Genomic DNA, 22,192 nt, shown 5'->3' with positions numbered 1-22,192 from the left:
TAGGCCATGTCTGGGAAATAATAAATAGTCTTGTTGGGGTCATTTGTCTTGCCAGCCCTTTAAGAGTAAGGATCACACTCTTTTCATTTTTGTTTCCCTAGTACCTGGTACAGAGGCAGGTGCAATAAATGTTTGCTGGTTGAATGAATGGGCAATGAGCCTGGAAATGTATATTGGAAGCATATTGAAGCTTCTAAACCTTAATGACCATCTAGACCACTTGGGAAGTGTTTTCAAAATACCCTTTGTTCAGGCCGCACCTTGAAGGTTGTGCTTTAGTAGGCTTGGTGTGACGCCCAGGAACCTGTATCTTTTAAAATCTGCCCAAAGATCTTCAGATGATTAGTCACATTTGGGGACCACTGATGTTAGAGGACCTTAAATGACTGATGCCAGCCTAAGATGCCATCTTATTATGTGGATAATAAGAAACCTATGGTGATATTGGGCAAAGGGATTAATTTTACCATGCTCTCCAAGTCCTTGCTACTCAAAGTCTGGTCCAGGGACCAGCAAAATCTACATCACCTGAGAATTTGTTAAAAACACAAAATCTCAGACCCTAATCCCGGATCTACTGAATCAGAATCTGCATTTTAACAAAGTCCCCAATGGTCTGTATGCACATTCAGGCAGTGGTTCTCAACCTTGACAGAACAATAGAATCACTTGAGGAGCTGTTTAAAATCCCAATTCCCTGGGCCACATCCCAGACAAAGTAAATCAGAATCTGTGTGAGTGTCAATTTTTTTTTTCAAGTTTCCCAGGTAATTCCATTGTGCAACCAAAGTTGAGAATCACTGCCATATAGAGACTCAATGAAAATCAGTATAAGACTAATTGGAGAAGATAGCCTGTCACAAGTGGGTTGGAAAAGACCAGATAAGAGGTAGTAATAGCCTGCAGGAAGAAAACAAGGAAAGATCCATTTCACTAAATGAACATATAGTATGCACATCTCAACTGTTTCCCCATTTGTTTTTGTTGCAGTATCGTTTTTTTCTTCTAGTATCTGAATCTGGAATTATCTTCTTGCTGCCACCATTTCCCAGGAAAGAACAGAGTACATATTAAAGGCTTCAGGAGTCAAAAGACTGAGGGGATAAGGGAAGGTGCTAGTTCTTCCAGTGGCGCCTTTATTGGGCCTTTATCCTGGGGTGACTGGGATTCCAGGTTCAAGCTCCATTACTTGGAATTAAATTTTATTAATTCACATATTTTTGGCCACAACCCTTGTTCCACCAAATCATATGCTTGTCAACTGTGGTGTCCCCCAGGAAAGTTCTGGACTGTTAGAGAGAGCAGAGGACAGGAAACTCTCCACCAATTTATTTGAAAAACAATAATATCATAATAATCATAACAACATAACACTTATTAATGTATCAGGCATTGTTCCAAGCACTTTACATATATATATATATATATATATATATATATATATATATATATTCATTTATTTAATTCTCACAACAACTCTATGAGATGGATACTGTTGTTATCCCCATTTTACAGGTGAGAAACTGAGGCACAGAGCACTTGAGGAACTTGCTCAAGGTGACATGATTAATAGGAGGCAGATTTGGGTATGAACCCAGGCAATATGGCACTGGAGGTCATGCTCTTAACCACCAAGATAGTCTGCCTCCACTACAGATGGTACTATATTTTTCTATATTCACAGCTCCTAACGTCAGTGAAAGGCACTAGAAGTTGTTTAGAGGTTAAAAGAAAGTATTCAACTTTTAAAAACCTGAACTGCGTATTATGTACTAGTCGCAATGCTAGTCATGGGGATACAGAGAAAAAGACAGACTCAGCTACAAGGAGCTCCCCACAGTCTAGCACGAGAAGCAGGCGAGTCAGCAAAAGCAGTCCATGAATGTAGCAGGGGGATGCAGAGTGCACAGGGAGAAGAGGCACTGAACCGGCAACCCGGGGCCTCAGGACAGGATTCCTAATTTGAGACTGTGACTAAACTCATTCTCTGAGTTGGACCAAAAGCCCTTAGTATTGGGCGCCCACAGCTGGGCCCACCAGTCTTGAGTCAACTAAAGATCGAAGTTTTACAAGTTCAAAAAGCAGTGGCAACAATTCTTTTTCCCTTTCCTTCCACCTAAACAATGACTGGTTGTTGCCCTTTGATTCTCTTGTGCCTAATTAGACGCTGAAGAAGCTAACCAGGCTTCCGTTAAACTTGACTGGAATGATGAGTTTTACAGGATCTTGCAGACATGAAATGTGAATTGTTACCCACTTTCAGGTTTGACTCTGTTCAGCAACTGTCCAAGGCAATGGACAATGGAAGATACGGGAGGCTGAGCAGTTAGACTATAATTCTGTTTATTTCTTTCATGAAAACCATGGTCAAATAGCCCAGAAATAGACCCCCATAAATACAGTCAACTGATCTTTGACAAAGGAGCAAAGGCAGCACAATGGGACAAAGATAGTGTCTTCAACAGATGGAGCTGGAACAACTGGACATCCACACGTGAAAAAATGAACCCAGACTCAGACCTCACACCATCACAAAAGTTAACTCAAAAGGATCACAGACCTAAATGTAAAACACAAAACTATAAAACTCCTAAAGATAAAAAAGGAGGAAACCTACATGATGCTGGGTGTGGTGATGCCTTTTTAGATACAACACTAAAGACAACCCATGAAAGAAATAATTAGCAAGCTGGACTTCACTAAAATTAAAGACTTCTGTGAAAGACAATATCAAGAGAATGAGAAGTCACAGACTGGGAGAAAATATTTGCAAAAGACACATCTGATAACGGACTGTTACCCAAAATATACAAAGAACTGTTAAAACTCAACAGTAAAAAAACAAACAACTTGATTAAAAAATGGGCCGAAAATCTTAATAGACACCTCACCAAAGATGATACACAGATGGTAAATTAAGCATGTGAAAAGTTGCTCCACATCATGTGCTATCAGGGAAATGCAAATTAAAACAACAATGAGATACCATTATACACCTATTAGAATGACCAAATCCTGAACACTGACAACAAAGGCTGGTGAGGATGTGGAGCAACAGGAACTCTGGTAATGTTACTGGTGGGAATGCAAAGTGGTCCAGCCACTTTGGAAGACAGTTTGGTGGTTTCTTACAAAACTAAATATACTCTTACTACACGATCCGACAATCACGCTCCTTGGTATTTACCCAAAGGAACTGAAAATTTATGTCCACACAAAAACCTGCATGCAGATATTTATAGCAGCTTTATTCATAATTGCTAAAATTTGGAAGCAACCCAGATGTCCTTAAGTAGGTAAATGAATAAATAAACTGTGGTACATCCAGACAAGAGAATATTATTCAGCATTAACAAGAAATGAGCAATCAAGCTCATGAAAAGACATGAAAGAAACTTGAAGGCATATGACTAAATAAGCCAACCTGGAAAGCCTATATACTATGATTCCAACCATGTGACATTCTGGAAAAGGCACAACTATGGAGACAGTAAAAAAGGATCAGTGGTTGTAAGGGCGTAGCAGGGAGAGAGATGAATAGGTGGAGCACAGAGGACTGTTAGGGCAGTGAAAATACTCTGTATGACATTATAATGATAGACATACATCATTATACTATTGTCCAAAGCTGTAGAATGTACAACACCAAGAGTGAACTCTAAGGTAAACTATGGACTTTGGGTGATTGTGATGTGTCAATGTAGGTTCATTCTTGGTAAAAAAAATTTTACTTTCTCGTGAGTGATGTTGATGATGGGGAAGGCTACGAACGTGTTTGGGCAGGAGGTCTATGGGAAATCTCCATAGTTTCCTCTTAATTTTATTGTAAACCAAAAACTGCTCTTAAAAAATAAAGTATTTTTTAAAGGGTCAAATGAGTGAAAACCAGCATCATGGACAGTTCAGGACATCAGCTTTCAGCACTCACCTGAGCAAGATGTCAAGGTGGCCAAGACGGCTGCAGAAAAGCATCAGCTCTGGCACCCATGAGTATGCAAGGAACAGTGCATACATACATGTGTGTGTGTATGCACAGATATGCACAGATGGGCTCATGGGTGGCAGAGTAATTTCTTTACATACTTAAATTATTGCTGCAGGCTCCTCTTGTCTCTTTGACACATACCGAGCCCCTTTCAACTGGATCTTTTCTTGACAAAGTAACCACTACCAAGAGGCTTTCTTCCACTTCATGACATGAAATATGAGTCTTAGTATAAGCCCCATCCAAACATGAAAAACACTTAACTTATGGTTATTTAGGTATGGATTTCTCCCTTGGATATTAGTATTTGCAACAAATGTTTAATGCCAATTTTAGTTTCTTCCCTTCAGTCATTACATTTTTGAAGGGCCTCCCTTTCCCACCAGAGGTCAATGTTTGCCTCAAAAATGGTAACTCTTTAAATTTTTATTAACCCAAGAAAAACCATAGGGATAGCTTCCTTGCCCCTCAACCCTCTCATCAAAAGTCACAGTGCATTCCAAAGCCAAATAGATTTGACTTTTGAATTATCCCTTGTCTCAAATATCTATCACTTTCCATTGCGAATAATGAATAATTGACCTCAGGACATCCTGAGATATGAACTATTAGCCTCAGCCTTCACCTATTAAAGTCTACAAATGACTTGACCTTAAACATTTTCCATTCTCCCACTTACAAAATGAGGAAGCCAATCTCTTACCCATTCTGTCCTCAAGGCTGTTCTGTCAAAAAGAGTAGAAACTCTGAACTCTTTGGAGTCCTGTATTAATGTATATCATCTTTAGCATCAGTTCGGGGAGTCACAGACTTAATCCACCCATTTGAACCCTTTCTCCACCCCGTTTCATTACATGCACTCACATGTCCTGCACAACAAAAGACCCAGAATAATCTAAACCTCTTCTTGCCAATAGTGGAATACTGTATATCATCACCATACAAATTTATTTAGGAACAGAGAGATTCCTTTGAATCTCATCATTTTCTTGGATATGCCGTCTCTAAAAAAAAAAAGTTACCATTTCTGGAATGGCTTCATGTTACATGTTTACACACTGGCCCAAAAAGGAGACTCAAGAAAGAATGTTCCCGCAGAAATCAACAAGGATTCCCAGCCCACGTGGGAACTCTTGTGGAAGCTAGCACGGTGTTTCACACTTTGGTATTATTTTTCCTTTCTTTTTTGTTAAAGAAGATAAAATATTACAGAGATCTTCAAAATTCACACCTGAGTTAAACATTTTTCTGGAAAATTCCACATTAAGGAGAGAAGAACATAATGCAAAAAAAGGAAAGGGCTATATACAGGTATTTTGCCAGCATAATTGTTGCGTGTGTGCATTCTTCCTTCTGCACCAGGAGAAGGGAGAGAGGACGAGATAAGGAGAAATACAGGAAAGGAGAGAAAGAACAAGCGTTCCTGAACTCTGGGGCAGACGGAGCAGACAGAACACATATGGGCAGAGCAATGTGCCCAGGGGGCTGAGCATGGCTCAGCGTTCTGTAAAGAGGAGGGACTTCGGAGAACACAATCATGAATGGATGTGGTTCTGGAAATGGGGTGGGGCTAAAGAGAAAATAGGGTGACATGAAGACTCAGTCAGAAAGCTTTGCTGAACAGAGAAGACATCAGAGCTTTGGTGGAGACATCAGATTCAAATCTTTTCATAGATTCTAGAATCAGTTCAGAGATTGTGGCTAAGTTCAGAGTCAAAACCTTCTCTCCCCTCTGGTGGTTTGGCACCAGGCAAATGGCTGTGCCCAGAATGAGCTGGAGATGAGCTGGAGAATAACGGCAAGAGGTCCTTTTTTTTTTTTTTTTTTTTTTTTGCGGTACACGGGCCTCTCACTGTTGTGGTCTCTCCCGTTGCGGAGCACAGGCTCCGGACGTGCAGGCCCAGCGGCCATGGCTCACAGGCCCAGCTGCTCTGCGGCATGTGGGATCTTCCCAGACCGGGGCACGAACCCGCGTCCCCTGCATCGGCAGGCGGACTGTCAACCACTGCGCCACTAGGCAAGCCCAAGAGGTCCTTTCTGAAAGACCACCGTCACAGTGAAGCCATGTGACATATTTGGAACGAGAGGAGAAGGGCACAGGCAAGGAAGGTAAAAACGGTCAACTCCTAGGCGGGCTGTGCGTTTCAAGAGCACTCGGAGCCGGCACATAGCTCGGGCACAGTTTGGATCTCCAGAGGCCCTTGCTCCTGAAGAAGGCAAGAGCTTGGGCTCACTGACAGTGGAGATCCTCTTCTGCTCTCCTGAAAGTGACCTGTCCATGCAGAGAAGGCGTGACTCCTGTCCCTCCAGTGGGGAATACGGGGCCAGGCGGCATAGGAGAAACTTTTTTGGTCTCAGTGGAGGTAGGTGGGATGATTCCATCGGTACCAAGATCTAGAAGGAAGGAAGAAACAAGTCAATCGGACAGCTTCTAATGAGGAGGGAAGATGGGAATGAGCAGTGAGTGTTAGCAGGTAGGTATGGGGTGGGGGGGTGATGAAAATGTTCTGGAATCAGATCATGGTGACAATTGCACAACCTTGTGAATAAACTAAAAAGCACTGACTTGTACACTTTAAAATGGTAAATTTTATGGAAAGTGAATTATATCTCAAGACAATTCTTTAAAATGTACATTATATGTTTCTCTCTCTCTCTTTTTTTTTTTTTGGTGGAGGTGGCTGAGGAGCTCCAACCTTTGGGGCTGTGCAACAATTGGCCCATAAGAGGTGGCTGCCTTGCTGAACAGTCTGGGTGTGGACAAGCGGGTTCACTTCTTCCGACAAGCTCTGGTCTTCAACCAGTCGCCTAACCTGCAAATCTCTGTTTTGTTCTGAATCGGGGAAGGATCTCTCGAGGCATCTGCTGAGAACACTTCTTAGAGTAGATTCTTTGCTTCATTAATCAAAGCTTGAGAGGCTGCTTTTCCCGCTGCATCCCGGGTGGGAGCACGAGGTTAGGGGGTAGCACCCTCCCGCTCTCACGGTGTCAGGCACACTGGAAGCTCAGGCTCAGGGCAGAACACCCCAGAGCAGAGGGGCTGGCCTGGAGGGTAACTCTCCCCAGACCAGTGGAGGACCTGGCCCTTTCTGACAGGAGGGTTTGGAAATTTCCACCCTCCCAGTGAGGAGGGAAATGTTGGTTTTGTTGACATCAGCTCCTTGCCAGGACTGCTCACTGGCTGAGGCTTCTCTTTCAAATCCCACTCCCTAGGGAGAGAGTCTAGTCTGGCACTCCACCCCGCCCCCTCCCTGCCCCCCGCCCCCCATTCCCCTTGTCCAGCCCCGTGACAAGCTTTCCTTCCCAAGGTGTTGACCCAGACGCAGCTTCTCACATGTCCCTCGGCCCCGCTGAGGACTCTCTGGGCTCACCCCTCTGCCTCACCCTGAAGAGTTAAAACTGGTGGAGGCGTTCACAGCCACTTTGGAGTTATTTTGAGATGCAGTAGGGCTGCTGGCGTGGAGTCCTGGGCCAGGAGACGAAGGCCTGCTGCTGTTCCCAGAGGAGCAGGATGACGTTACTGAGAATGAGGAGAGGCAAAAACAAGGGGGAAACAATGAGGCTGGGTCTGGGGACCTCGTGACATTCAGACACATGTCCTCCAAGGGGGCTCACCCTGTCCCTACCTGCCACCCATCTGCCCAACTCCTACCATGTTAGCACCGACACCCGGCCCCAAAGGGGCCCTCCTCATACACGCTCTCCGCGGCCCAGGCCCTGGAGAGTGGCGTGGCTGGTTCTGCGAGTCCCAGACTAGCTGAATGCAGGAGATACAGATGCCAAAATCATCTTACTCCAGGACACGCCCTGGGCTGGGCATACGCAGCCCCGGACCACGGGGCAGGATGAGCAAAAGAACCAGAAGCCTTAGAAAGGAAGAGAGGAGGAAAGCAAGCAAAGCACTCGGGGAGGAAAAGAGAAGCTGAGAGCACAGGTAAAGACGGCCAGCCTCTCTGATGTTGCCGTCTCCAGATGGTTCGTGGTCTTCCAGAAAGAACACAACCAGGAGTGAGGAGTCCTGGGCCATTCACTAAGCAGCTCTGTGGCCTGTGGCAACGTGTTTCACTTCCCTGCATCCCCTTTTCGACCTCTGTCATATGGCAGATTTGGATTAAACTGTATTTGAGTTTCCCAAACAGCATTCCGTGGAGAAGGTGACATATGTTTCAGCCTCCAAGCTAAGGTGCTTTGAAGGGTCGAAGGCACTGGTATTGATAATTATGTCAGGACAAGGGACTGTCAGACACTGGGACTATCATATGGTCATCCTCTCTAGTTCTTTGAAATGCTTTAGAATACTCTTTGAAAAATAGAGTTCTCTAGAAAATTGGTTTGGAAAACCCTGCCTTCCATACAGCTCATTTGTATGGAGAAACTGTGGCAATTAAAACAAAAACAAAAACTTGTTCAAACTTTGCCTACCCAGCATTTCCCAAACTTACTTGATCACAGAAGTTTGTTCCTCCTAGCACAGATTTTAACATCTTTTGAAATACGTTTTGGGAATGCTGACTTAGGTAGGTACCTCTCAGTTCTAGTATCCCATTATTTAAAAGAATTCTGGTACTATTCAGAAACCTCATTTTTAGAGCTCACCTGTTCCAGGCATGGTGCTGTGGACAGGAGGGACAGAGAGGGGCCCCAGAGACCCAGAGGGAGACACCTGAAAGGCAACAGAAGCTTATAAATGTCCACTTCTGCTTCCTTCTCCCACCTCTGGCACTTCTCCCAGGATGCTGGGCCCCAGACTCTGCAGAGACAGGGCTCAGCTTCCTGGATGATTTCCTAATCCCAAACCTGTACTCTGTGCCTTGTTTCATAGGAAGGTCTCTGGACCACGTACAGCACCCAGCTCAGGCTCTGCCCTGCTCCCGTGTCTCCCTGCTGCTGACACCAGGCCCTACCCTCCCTGCTGCGTGTCCCCTGGCAAGGTCTCTGGGGCACTGCCAGACTGAAGCTGCCCTGCTCAAGTGCTCCGGTGATGAGAGGAACGTGCCTCCTGGACCCTGCTGTGGCTGACACTCCTGGACGGCTGCCTATTTTCCAGTCCCTTCTTCTTCCTTTTTAAAAAAATATTTATTTATTTTATTTATTATTTATCTATTTCAGCTGCACCGGGTATTAGTTGCGGCGCACGGATTTCTTAGTTGCGGCATGCGGACTTCTTAGTTGCGGCATGCGTGTGGGATCTACTTCCCCAACCAGGGATCGAACCCTGGCCCTCTGCATCGGGAGTGTGGAGTCTTACCCACTGGACGACCAGGGAAGTCCCTCTTCTTCTTTCTTAAAAGACCCCTGCACTTGCTCAGGGCAGCAGAGCAGCCAGCCCTAACCACCCTGTTTCAGGCTTCCCATCTTGATGCATGAGTGGACCATCCACTCTCCCGAGGTAACTGGAGGAGATGAACTGCGCTCTGTGAAGCCTTTCATCTTGCCCTGGATACTTCACAGCATCATCAACTCTGAGTTTGGAAGGGACCTAAGATGATTTAGCTTAACCTCCCACGCAGTTCAGGAATCCCCCCCTCAGTATTACTATCCTAGCACAACCTGGAACAAGACATAATAAAAAGAATAGACATTGTGGCCCAACAGATCTGGGGGTGAGCCCTGGCTCCACCACTGTCTGTGTGATTTGGGCAAGTTACTTAACCCCGCTGAGATTTGGTTTTCTCATCCGTAAAATAGCAGTAATATCCCCCTCATATTTTCTTTTAATTAAGATTTAATGAGATAATGTCCGTAAAGCTTCCAACTCAATGCCTGGCAAACAGCGCAAGGCTGTTCGTTCCCTTCCTTCCAGCAGGAAGCTGTCAACTGTTGTGTGTTTCTAGCTAGAAACTGTTTATTTCTTCATTTGAGCTGAACCCTGCATACTTTTCCTCCCCCTTATTCTTCTCATGCTGACCTGGGACGCTCAGATCAACCTTTAAAAAGGACCTTGCAAGGCAGTTCTGCTCAGGGAGCTGTGACTGGCGATCCTCCCCTCCCCAGTTTGGAACATGCCATCCCGACAGGATGCAGCATGTACTCATTTCCTAATTAATCAGCAATGGTTCTGCTGCTTTCATTTACCTGCCCTTGTACAAGGAGCATTCTCAGTCGGCTGGGGCCCACCATGGGTGGAGACAGGTGTGGAGCAGCGTGGTAAGAGGTAAGAGATGTTATTGATAATCTCCCTCTCTCTTCTCCTCCGCCCCTCCCTGCTGCCACACCCCCAGAAATTTGTTGTTGTTGTTAAATAAATAATTATTCAGTCACTGCGACAAGCTTCTTCTGCTTCCTTCTGGAGACAGACTATACATATGCAAGCAGACATAGATATGGTTCCTTTAACATTTTGTATATAAATGGAAGCATTCTGTGCACACTGGTCTGAATAATTTTGCCTTTTTTTCCCCTTCCTTCTCTCTCTGTCTCATTCTTTTTTTTCCCCTTAACTGTGTATCTTAGAGATCATTTCACATCAGAAGCAGAAGAAACTATGTCCTAGTCCCACGGAGAGTGTCCCAATGAGACCTGAGGAGAAGACAGGATTAGAACATTTTCTCTAGTCTCTTCCTTCAGGATGCCACAAGGATTAATGTGATTATTTATTTAACATCTTTCTCCCCCACTAGGCTGGGGAATTCATGAGGGCAGGATGATGCCTGCGTGGTCCCCTGCTGTGTTCTCAGTGTCTACTGCAGTGCCTGGAACTTTGCAGGTGTTAAGTAAATATGTGTTGAATGCACGGTGAGAACCCATGACACTCCTTTACGGCTCCTCCATGCCTCCCACCACTTTCCTCCACATTGGTGTCCCGGGCTGGGATTGAACCAAAGTGATAAATGTCTAATGTCCATCTATTAAATGTCCATCTATTCTAAACAAAGCCTCATCTTTAAAGATTCTGACTCTCTTATGACATGGTTCAGGTTCCTTAACATGGTCTACAACGCCCTACAAGATTTAGCCCCCACCTACCACTCCAGCTTCCTCTTTCACACACTCTCTCTCACTCCTCGGGTTCCATTCCAACCTTCTTTGCTTCCTCTCCCCACCCACCCCAGCCTCAGAACCTTTGTACACACTGTTTCCTCTGCATAGAATGTTCTTCCCCAACACTATCTCCACCCTTCCGTCCTGTCTCCCACCGCAGCTCAGACCTTTTCCCCATTCAAGTCTACTCTTTCTTCTTCTGTCAATTGGAGCATCATTCCTCGAGAAGCCCCTGACATCTGGACTAGGTTAGGTCCCTCAGATACCCGCACATCTTCTCTGGAGGCTTCATCACAAATCGCATTTGTTTAATGTCTGTTTTCCTTGCTAGACTCTAAGCAGAGATCACCAGTAAGTATCCTGTGCACCACCATATCCCAGTGCCAAACAGATGGTGGGTGCTCAGTAAGTATTTAAGACAGGAATGGTGAATGAATATCACATTGTCCCCAAACTAAAACTGTCAACGGTTCTTCATATCTTTGAGAGTAATTTAGCATCCACGACCCACCATGATCTAGCTTTCATCAACCTCTCTGTCTTAGTCCTAAACCCTTAGCTCCAGCCAGACCAAAAGGCTTGTGATTCCCCAAATGCATCATGTTGTTTTATAATTCCATGCCTCTCACACACTGTTCCTTCTGCCAGCTATGCTGTTCTTTTTGCTAACTCCTAATCTGTTCTCCAAACAAATCAGGGGGTTAGCCCTCCCACACCCCATTCTGATTTGGGGGCCTTTTATCTGTGTTCCCAAGGCACTCTTGCAGGGCTCTTCACATGTGCTTCACCCCTCCATCTACTTCATTGCAATTTTTTGCATTTTCTGGTTCCTGCTTCTCAGTTTCTTTCCTTGGTGCTCTTCCTTTGCCCATCCCTCAAAAGCTCGTGTTCCCCAGGGTTGAGACCTCAACTTTCCTCTTTGCTTCCTCTGTACAAGCTCCACAGGTGAGCTCCTCCTTACCCAGGATTCCACCTACCCCCTGTGTGCTTATGACTCCCAGCCCATTTCTCTACCTTAGCCTTTCCTCCTGACCCCCAGACCCATTATTCCAAGTGCCCAGGGGCATTCCCACTTGGGTGTCCCACAAGCCTCTCTGTATATCATAATGATGTGAAGAATTGAAATCATCATTTTCTCCTGCTCCTAAGCCAGCTCCTCCCCCTGTGTTTAATTGTTCCATCTACAGCACCAGCTTCTACCCAATCAGCCCAGCCTGAATGCTGAGAGTCATCCCAGAGTATTCTCTTTCCTTTATCACTCTCCCTGCCCCACCCAGTTTTCAATTTATTAACCAAGACCTAATAATTCTACCTTCTAATTATCTCCTGAATCTCTCCCATCCCCTTCATTCTTACCAAATGGGTTTGCTTCAGCCCTTATAATGTCTCTGCTGGATAACTGCAGTCACATCTAACTGGTCTCTCTGAAACCAAATGTGATGCCTCTCAAACCACCCTTTATAACTACAGTCAAAGTGATCATTCTAAAAAGCAATCAGATCACACTAATGCCCTACTTCAAATCCTTCAGCAACTCCCCAGGGCTTCAAGTTCCTTAGCCTTGCTCATAGTCCCTCTGTCTGGCCCTTGCTGATCTATCCAGCCTCATCTTTCAACATTCCTCCACGTGGAACCACCTGCGATTCCGTGCATGTGCCCTCTTCTCCCTCCTCCATACCACTGTTCTCATACTATCCCCCTGGGGGAATTCCACCCCTCACTTACTTGCCTCTTCATTCCTTCTTGTCTTTTTAGACTCAGCTCAGGTATTAATTATCTCCTTGGGGAAGCCTTCCCTAACCACCACCTCCCAAGGCTTTGTTAGCTGCTACTCCTAAGTTCTCCAAGAGAAATCATCGTGTTGTTTATCATTTGTTTATCTGTCTGTCTCCTCTGCTAGGCAGTGAGGTCCTCTGGGACAGGGAACAAATATTACTTATTTGTGCATCCCCAGCACTCAGCACAAGGACCAAAACATAGTAGATGGTCGATAAATGTTTGGTGAAAGAATAAACAATAGTATAGTTTTATGAAGTAGCTACGTCCCACCCAGAACGAGGCTGAATTTCACCCATCCTTGAGTACTAAAAGACAGAGGACAACACCATTATCCCCAATTCCCTTAACCTTCAACCATCACCATCCCTAGGGTTGAAGAAGAACCTTCTCCCTCCCCCCGGCCCTCCAGGCACCATCTCTCTCCCAGATGGAGAAGACATTCCGTATCCTCCAAACTTCCCATTCTGCCTGTACTTCAAATTATTGCCAGCCCTGACTTCTCCCCTTGAACTCCAGAATCACAGATATAACTGTCTGCATGACCCTTCCTCTTGGATGCCTAGGAGGTAAGTCTAACTTAATACGACCAGCTCTGAATACTTAGTCTTTTTTCCCCTTAAACCTGTTCCTCCTGCAGTCTTCATCATCTCCAAAAATGGCAGCACCTTCCAACCAGCTGCTCATCTTGGCCTTACTTCTCACACTCCATACCTGAGCTAACAACACATCTTGTTGGCTCATGGTTGAAATACATTCAGAATCCAGCCACGTCTCCTCACCACCATGATCCCCACCCTAGCCCAAGCCTCCACCACTCTCAGCCTGATTGTTGTAATTCTCAGGCTGGTATCCTGCCTCTACACAAATTAATCTCCACGTAGCAGCCCATGTCAGTTCTCCAGTGGCTTCTTATTTCACTCAAACTAAAAGCTAAGGTCCTTTCAATGGCCTCCGAGACCGTGGTGAATGGCTTCCTGTTACTTCCCCGTTACTTCTCTGACTTCATCTCCCACTTCTCACCTCCTTCCTCACCCTGCCCTGGCGACACTGGCTTCCTTGCTGTTCCTCAAACATGTCAGGTCTTCTCATTTTCTGGTTTCCCTACCTGGAACACTCTATCCCTCAGATATTTCATTCCCTTTCAATACTTAGATCCCTGCTCAAATGTCACCCTCTCAGAGAGGTCTTTTCTTACCCCTCTACTATAAAAGCATCTCCCCGTAATCACTTTCTATCTCCTTATCCTTCTTTATGCTTCTTTATATTATATATATTTTGTATACAGCATCTCTTTGTTTATATATTTATTCCTTGCTCCCCAACCCCCATCTTCTTTAGGACGGGGAGGACTCTTTGCCCTCCAGGCTTCATCTCCCCCAGTGCTTGGCAGGCAGCTTGGCTCCTGGCCACTCACCAGCTGGGAACTGTACATGGGTGATTTGTTGGGTGTGGCCACAGGGCAGTTGATTCGCTTCTCCTTTTGGCGGCGGTTGCAGAACCAGACCCTCACCACCTCCTTCTCCATGGACAACTGCTCTGCAATCATGGAGATCTCCTCTGAGCTGGGTTTGGGGTTCTACAGAAACCAAAGGGATAGAGTAGTCAGGAGGAGAAGGGAATAGGATCAAGGATTGTGCATGGGGAACAGATGTTCCAAAGAAGCAGGATAGAACAATAGATGGAGCAAAAGCTTTAGAATCGGACCTACAATGGAACAGTGGCTTGAGCACTTACTCTGTGGCCTTAGGAAACTTTCTGAACCTCACTGAGCCTCAGTCTTATCATCTATGAAATGAGAGAAATAATGCCTACCGTATAGGATGATTAGGAAGATTAAATGAGAAAATGTGTATAAACTGCCAAGCACAGGGCCTGACACAGGGTGGAGGCTCTTCTCTTGCTCCTTCTTCAGAAGTTCTGAAAAGAGGAGCCCACTGATGAATTAGATAGGGCAGGCATAATTCCTAGAACACACGCTCCCTTCTGTTCTTTCCTCAGAATCTGATACCCTTCTCTTGCGTCATTTCTTGCTGCCTACCTCAAAATAGGAAATGATGAAGTTAAAACATGTGGACCCATCAAGACTATAAAGGAGACATGTGTGTATGTATATATATATATATATATATATATATATATATATATATATATATATATATACACATACACACACACACATTCCAATACATATCCATCACTCCTTTGTTCTGACCCCTCCCACCCCCACCCAATCTTTGACCTTAGCTCCCTTCTCTCCCTTCTGCACCCTCCCTTACTCTTGCTGCTCTGAGAAAGTTAATCAGAAGGAAAAGCCAGGTCTTGTCATCCTGCCAGCAGGATGCAGCCATCAAGTCCTGAGTCATATGTGCTGGAGAGTCTGCTGGAGAGACAGGAGTCCTGGAGGCCTGAGGCCTGCAAGGTGGAACTAGGCCACAGGCGAGCCCTTTAGGGACCGTGTGGTGTGGATGGAAGCTCTGGGGTCTGGTACCTAAGGGATCCTGATTAGAGGCTGTTTAGACCACACCTGTTTATCCCTCTTCTCTTCCCCAGCTCCCCCGGGGCACATAACTGGTATTATTAGTGTCCACATATTGGCTCAAGAACGTACTTTTGCTGCAAGTTCAAAAAGGTGTCTGTATGTAATATGACTACAAATATTTAAATGTATGTAGAAGAAAGAAATAGAAGGACGTGCAGTTAGATGGCATTTGGTGGTGGATTTTTTTCCTGCCTCCCTGCATTTTCCAAATTGTTTACAATGAGCATTTATTATATATATATATAATTTGAAAAATACAAAACAATGCAAAGAAAATAAAGAATTTATATACAATGCCCTGGCTTTGCTCCCTTGATCTCAACTGGATACAGAGATACACTCTCTTCTGGGATTCTATACCCCAGTCTTTAAATCTCCCGGCTCGAGGGACAATGGGCACCAAACAGAGGTCAGGGCGAGAACGGTCAGTGGGGGAGGAAGTTTCTGGAACCCAGCCTCTCATTCAAACACCGGGGCACCTGGAGAGGGAGCGTGTCTCTGTGTCCCGACCCTTTCCCAAGGCAGGCGTATGGGGGCTCAGGGGTGGTGCTGAGGGGCTTGTGTGCGTCTGCTCAAGCCCTGTGCAAGTCGGCCCACCCGTTGCCACCCAAAGGGCCTGCTCACATCTTGAAATCTCTTCTCCAGAGTCAGGCGGACGCTGGTCTCGATGCTGGTCCGCTTCTTCCTCTTCCTCCCGAACACTTCACTGAGGGTGGGGTAAGAGCTGGGGGTGCTCACGGAGGGGTCTGATGGAGAGGATTCTGTGGGGAGGGGAGAGCAGAGGAGGCTCAGGGAAGGGAAGGCAGCTGGTTCAGGCTCTGGCTCGATGGACTTGGGGTCCAATGACCCTTCTCGGCAGGTTCTGCAGCCCCCTTCCCGACACAGGGGAACCAGACAGACCAAGAACCCTGCTTCCCCTCGTTGCTCTGGGCAAAGGTCCTCCATGCCTCTCACTGCCGTGCCTCCAGCGTTTGCGGTCATGGTTCGGGGACACCCAGACATCAGCGGCGCGTGTGGGTGTGAGCGGGGGCAGGCAGAGCTCCTACGAGTGACGCCCATGAGCCTGTCTTTTATAAGTAGGCCTGGATGTGAATCCCGAGGAAAATGAGGACTGGTGTTTTGAGCTAAAGGCGGTGGCACTTGGTGGCGGAATGTTGGTGTGGAAGCCACTTCCTTTTCAGTGTGAGTGTTGGGGCTGAGGCTGTATGAGGGGTCGGCGGGGGTGTCCCTTAGGAAGGATTCAGGCGCAGCCAGGGAATCGCACAAGAAATGATCCGCAAGATCCCTTCCCGAAGATTCTAAGACCTTCTGATCACCTCTTTCACTTTGGCGCTCCAGTAAAACCGCAGAAGGATCAGCTTTCCACGGGCGGGGGTGGGGTGGGGCGGGGTGGGCTGGGGAGCTTCCTCACGCCCTCCCTTGTTTCCATGTGGAGCAACTTCCGAGAGGGTCACACCCTTGGCTGCCCATCCCCCGCCTTCCTCTCTCTCCATAGTAACCACTGACCCACACTATCTACAGACGAGAGCCCAGCCATGACACTGGCTCTGCTCCTAGACCAGTGGTTCTCAACCTGGGGCAAGATTCTGTACCACCCTCACTCTCCCAGGGGCCATTCGGCAGTATCTGGAGACATTTTTACACCTCTCAACAGGGGGCGGGTGCTCCTGGCATCTAGTGGGCAGAGACCAGGGATGCTGCTAAATAGCCTACATTTCATAGGACCGCCTCCGCCACAGAGCAATATCTGGCCCAAGCTGTTGCTAATGCCTTGGTTGAGAAACCCTGTCCCATGCTATACCGTGACACCAAACTCTTCCATTCATTATTGCAAACTTTTTGCCCTTGGCTTACATCCCGGACCTCCTGGCCCCCCACGCCTGACTGAATCCTCCTGCAAGCCCCACTCTTGCTGTAAGGCTTTCCCAACCAGTCCAGCTTGGAGTGACTCCCTGCCCTCTGAAAACCTACTCAAGAATCAACCAGAGGAAGAGCTTGCATTGTGCCTACTGCCTCCTCTTCCCAGCCACGAAACCCTAGAAACCTCCTTCCCTATTCCCCTGACCTAGACCTAGTCCAGACAGCAGTCTGGGTAAGTGTGTTTGCTCTGCAGACCTGACCTTTGTCTCTGGCGAGCTGTCCTACGGTCTAGGCTGGGTGTGTCTGGGGTAGGGAATAAAATGGGGCAAATCTTCTTGGCCACAGACCTAAAGCTAAGTCTTCCATGTGCTTTATCAGTAGTGAAGCTGACATTTTCATCTCTACTTGGCTGTCTCCTGTGTCTTATTTCTCAATTGGTTCCAGACTCAGGAAGAGAGGAAAGGGTGCTATGTATTGACTGCCAAAAGCCCCAACACAGAGGACTTCCCCGATGGTCCAGTGGGTAAGACTCCATGCTCCCAGTGCACGGGGCCCGGGTTCCATCCCTGGTCGGGGAACTAGATCCCACATGCATGCCGTGACTAATAGTCCGCGTGCTGCAAGTAAGAAACTCGCATGCCGCAACTAAGAGTCCACGTTGCAACTAAAAAAATATATCCCGCACGCTGCAACTAAGACCCGGTGCAGCCAAAATACGTAAATAAATAATAATTTAAAAATGTTGTTTAAAAAAAAAAGAAAGAAAGAAAGCCCCAACACAGACCAGTCACCATCCCCTTCCCTGCAGACCTTCTAAGGCTCCATCCATCCTTGTGTCCCCGAGGCTTACCTGCATCATTCAGCCACTTCTCCAGCAGCGGCTTGAGCTTGCACATGTTCTTGAAGCTCAGATTTAGAGCCTCAAATCTGGAGATGGTAGTCTGGCTGAAGTCGTTGCCATACAGCTTTCCCATCGCCAGACCCACGTCTCCCTGCACGCGGGGATGGAGAGGGAAGGACTTTGAGAGGTAGGTCCCTTCTCTCCTTTGTGCACATCCCTCACCATCCTAGCACCTATCCACACCCAGCAAACCTTTGCTCACCCTGGCTCCCTTCCAGTTTCTTCGCTCTAAGATGGAGACTTGGTTATTTCTCTCCCTAGACTCTGAGTGCGCTGTGCCCTCGTGCCTAGCTCCTTGCCTGGCTCTCATTCCTCTCCCCTCCACCAGCGGTGTTCCCATTTTCCCTGCCAACAGCAACTGTGTCCCATTCTCAGGGGATGCAGGAACACGGTGGGTTTGCCCCAGACACAATGAGCTCTTCAAACGTCCACTCGGGAACCCCAGTCTCTACTCACTCAACCCAAGTTCTTCCACCTCCCTTTCCCAAACCGAACCTGTGTGAAGCCCAGCTTAATGCGCCTCTGCTTGAAGGTCTTGGCAAACTTCTCCAGCTCCTCCAGGTCACTGGGCTCATCAGCTCCTCCAGAGCTGGGGAGATGCTTGGGGACTGGGAGATGCTGGGATGCTTCCAGATGCGGTTCTAAAGAGGATCCTGGCACCCCAGGGCACCCAACTGCCTAAGAGCAGACACACACCAAGCCAACGCACAAACAGTCAACAGATCAAACGCATTTCCTGATATTTTGTACTAATAGGCCCACTTAGAGGATGACAGATTGGATTCCTATTATTTCGATGGTGTGGAAGTGGAAATTGGAGTCTCCATGAAGGGACTGGCAAATAGCTGGAGTAGCTGGGGTAGAAACAGTAGGAGTGCGGGACAGGGAGGTGGCCTTTCCGGGTTTTAGTCTATGACTCACTATTTGAGTCTGAGCAGGTAACTTCCTCCGTTCAGTTTTCTACCATAAAAGGAGCTAAGCAGACTCGTTTACAAAGATCCCCAAAACAGATCTCAGAACGGGACAAGGAAAAGGTTGTTTGCCTGGCCTGTTCTTTTCCACAAAGCAAAGTAACTGAGGTGTTCAACAGGCATTAACTGAAGATAACAGAGGGCATCTGAAATTCATTGCATTAATGGAATTTCCATAAAATTCCAAACTCCTGTGACTGCCATTTTACTTTCTAAACAATCATCTTCTTTCCGGACAGTATTCTGTTTTTTGGGTTTTTTAATCAAAGGTATTCCAGTGCTATCCAAGTGCACCTTGATCTCATTTGTGGTTGTCAGGAGATATTCTTCCTTTAGTTCATTTTCATAGGAGAACAGACCCTTATACCTAGAATCCATGTTGTGCCCATTTGGGGTCAGGAATAAATCCAACCCGTCCACAGAGAAGGAGCAGAAACCCATTAGGCTTGGGGTCCTAATGGGCTTGTGTCCAGGGCAGGGGCTGCTACCGATGTGGATGGCGTGGCCTCAGTCCACCCTCTTCTCACTCCTTTCCAGTTTACTCTTTTCCGAGACTGGGGTTAACTTTACTCCTTTCTTCCAAGATATTCAGGCTTCCCATTCAGACAGGCAGCCTTGTGATGACCAGAGAGAAGTGAAGGACTCTTTTCCCCTGAGGGAGGGTCTTTTAGAACAGAATGATTTGAAACCATTAGGCTTTGATCCTGTTCCCCGCAGGAGAGAAGGTGGCGTGGACCAGACTCTCAGGACAAGGCCTCGGTCCTCTCTCAGCCTTCCTTTTCCTGAACTCATGTGTTCTTTCATCCCACAAACATGTCTTGAGCTCTCTGCTAGACCTTCCCCCTACTCCCTTCACATCCGATCAGCGGCTGAATTGCACTGAGTCAACTTCCCTGACATCCCCTGTCAGCCCCTCCTCTCTATGCTTATTGCCACCACCCAAAGCCAGTCCCTTTACTGCTGTCCTAGGATCATCTTAATAACCTTCCAAACAGTCCCTCTGCTTCTGGTCTCGCCCGGCTCTCGTGTTATAAGACACGAGAGGTGATCTTGAACCCTCTCTCAGATCTCTTCCAGATCTAAGTCTGTGATGATGCGATTCGGAGAGCCGGTCAGAAGGTCCAGGAGCTCAGGACTCTTGGTGTCCCCATTTCTATTAGCCACTAGGGGGCACCCATCCCCTTCCAGGGGCCTCCACTGGACTCTAGCCCTGTAAAGCCAGGGCCCTGAGTGATCCACGGGGATCTTAGCCCCGAGAAGGGACATTAGGGTCTCTGCAGTCATTCCCAACTGTTCCACACGTCCGTCTCTGCAGAGGCACCTCATGCAGCGGTGCAGGCATTAACTGCACCGGGTCACCCAGATAAGGGGAGGAGCAGCAGCTCCAGTGTAGCTCCTGCTGCCCTCGCCAAGCCACACTCCCTGGCGTGAGGCCGCGTCTGGCCAGAGGAAGAGGTGCCTTTTTTCTCCCTGGCAAACAGGTGCTGTGTGGCACCACGGCAGCTCTGCAAAGGGCCCTCTCGCAGGTCTCTGTCTTCCTGACCCGTGCTTTGTCCCCTCCAGGAAGCAGTCTAGAAGAGCAGTTCTTAAGAGAGGCCCAGAGATGAGAGGCCCTGGCTTGGTGTTCTCAGGACGTCAGGTCTCTGGGCTTCTGGTCTCCCCCTTGGCACTTGAGAGCACCTGGGCAGGGCTGGCGGTCACCTTGACGTCCCTGGAAAGTTGGCTGATCCCTGGTTCTCAGAGGAGTGATGCCAGGGCCTGACTGGGGCAGGAGTGGAATGCCTGCACACAGAGCAGGCTAGCCCGGAAGCTGAAATCTCTGGCTTCTAATTCTGGCTCCACCAGTGATATTGGGTCCCTCATTTCCTCTGGCTGTGGCCTGATTTTGCCCCCGTGCCGACTGGGATAATCCCTTGCTATTCCCTCTTCCCAGAGGGGTAAGTGTACCGTCAAGTGGGTGGGGGAAGCCTAGGAGCTTAACTCTGTCAGCAGCTGGGACAGGAAGAACGTGGGTGTTTACCTGGGACGCCAGGCCAAGCCCCGTCTGTGGGAGGAGGAGAGAGCTTTGCTGCTGTGGAAAGGAGAGAAGATTTGACTGCAGACCTGGGTGAAAGGGGAGGAACAAAGGAGCAAACAAATCAAATCCAGGCCAGCTGAAAAGACATGCTCTACAGCTTTGGAACCGTGATAACTGTCCCTGCCCCACTAGCTAACCATGTCCATCCACCCTGCCTCCAGCCTTGTGGAGAGGCCCCCATGGGCACTGTCAGGATTGGCACACACAGGTGGGGGCAAATCAGACACAGGGATACACAGATGTAAACAGCAGTCCCCAAACCAGTCCTTCTGCTTGCCCGCCTGCCTTCGGGAGTGGTGCAAAGGCTGAGGAGGGTCAAGGCAACCTGCTCTGGGATTTGAGAACCAGACCTGAAGAAACCCAAGAGGGAAGGAGATGTGGGGATGACTACTAAGAATTCAAGTTGGAGCTGAGGGTTTCCATTTTGCCTGCAGAAGCACCTGGGATGGCTACAAAGGCCTAGCCAGATCTGCAAAGATGCCGGATCAAGGGAACGGTGCCATACAGCTCCAAAGGGCAGCAGCCAATTGCCAGAGGCTCTGGGCAGGACCCAGACATTGAACACTTGGGAGGAAAGGCTGAGAGAGAAGGGAAGAGCAGGAGGCAACTCTACCTGGTGGTATGGACTCTACCTGCTCATTGCACGGCCTGAGGATTGCTTTCTCCAGGAAAACTGTCCATGAAGGGCTCTGCCTGGATGGTGGTCATGACAGTGGCCTCCCTCTAAGAAGAGCCACAGCCAGGAACTCTCACTTTCACTGTGGGAATGGGGCCATCAAATTACCGAAGCACACGATGAGGCAGGTCACCCCAATCACTCAGCACACAGCAGACCTTTGGGTTCTCTGTTGCCCCTAAGCTGTTCTGGGTCACTGATGTGTAGATCTACTGATGCTGACCGTTTTGCTCCTCAGTCTAAAACAACCAAGGCTTAATTTTTCGTTATTAAAATACATAGGCAGGGCTTCCCTGGTGGAGCAGCGGTTGAGAGTCCGCCTGCTAATGCTGGGGACGCAGGTTTGTGCCCCGGTCTGGGAAGATCCCACATGCCGCGGAGTGGCTCGGCCCCTGAGCCGTGGCCGCTGAGCCTGCACGTCTG

General features: G+C 47.7%; 1 protein-coding gene across 1 annotated transcript in view; it reads right to left on the bottom strand.

The window, feature by feature from the left end:
- Positions 1-6,339: 6,339 nt before the first annotated feature.
- POU2F3 (POU class 2 homeobox 3) overlaps positions 6,340-22,192 on the bottom strand; it is a 78,826-nt gene continuing 62,973 nt past the window's right edge. Inside the window, 8 exon segments of the mRNA XM_060104273.1 lie at positions 6,340-6,379; positions 7,370-7,505; positions 8,582-8,648; positions 14,160-14,321; positions 15,909-16,045; positions 17,995-18,136; positions 18,541-18,723; positions 21,037-21,119. Of these exon segments, the coding sequence (XP_059960256.1) occupies positions 6,340-6,379; positions 7,370-7,505; positions 8,582-8,648; positions 14,160-14,321; positions 15,909-16,045; positions 17,995-18,136; positions 18,541-18,723; positions 21,037-21,119 (950 nt within the window).

Source organism: Mesoplodon densirostris, chromosome 7 (assembly GCF_025265405.1).
Source record: "Mesoplodon densirostris isolate mMesDen1 chromosome 7, mMesDen1 primary haplotype, whole genome shotgun sequence".
Classification (NCBI taxonomy): domain Eukaryota; kingdom Metazoa; phylum Chordata; class Mammalia; order Artiodactyla; family Ziphiidae; genus Mesoplodon; species Mesoplodon densirostris.
This window is presented reverse-complemented; position numbering and strand designations above follow the sequence as displayed.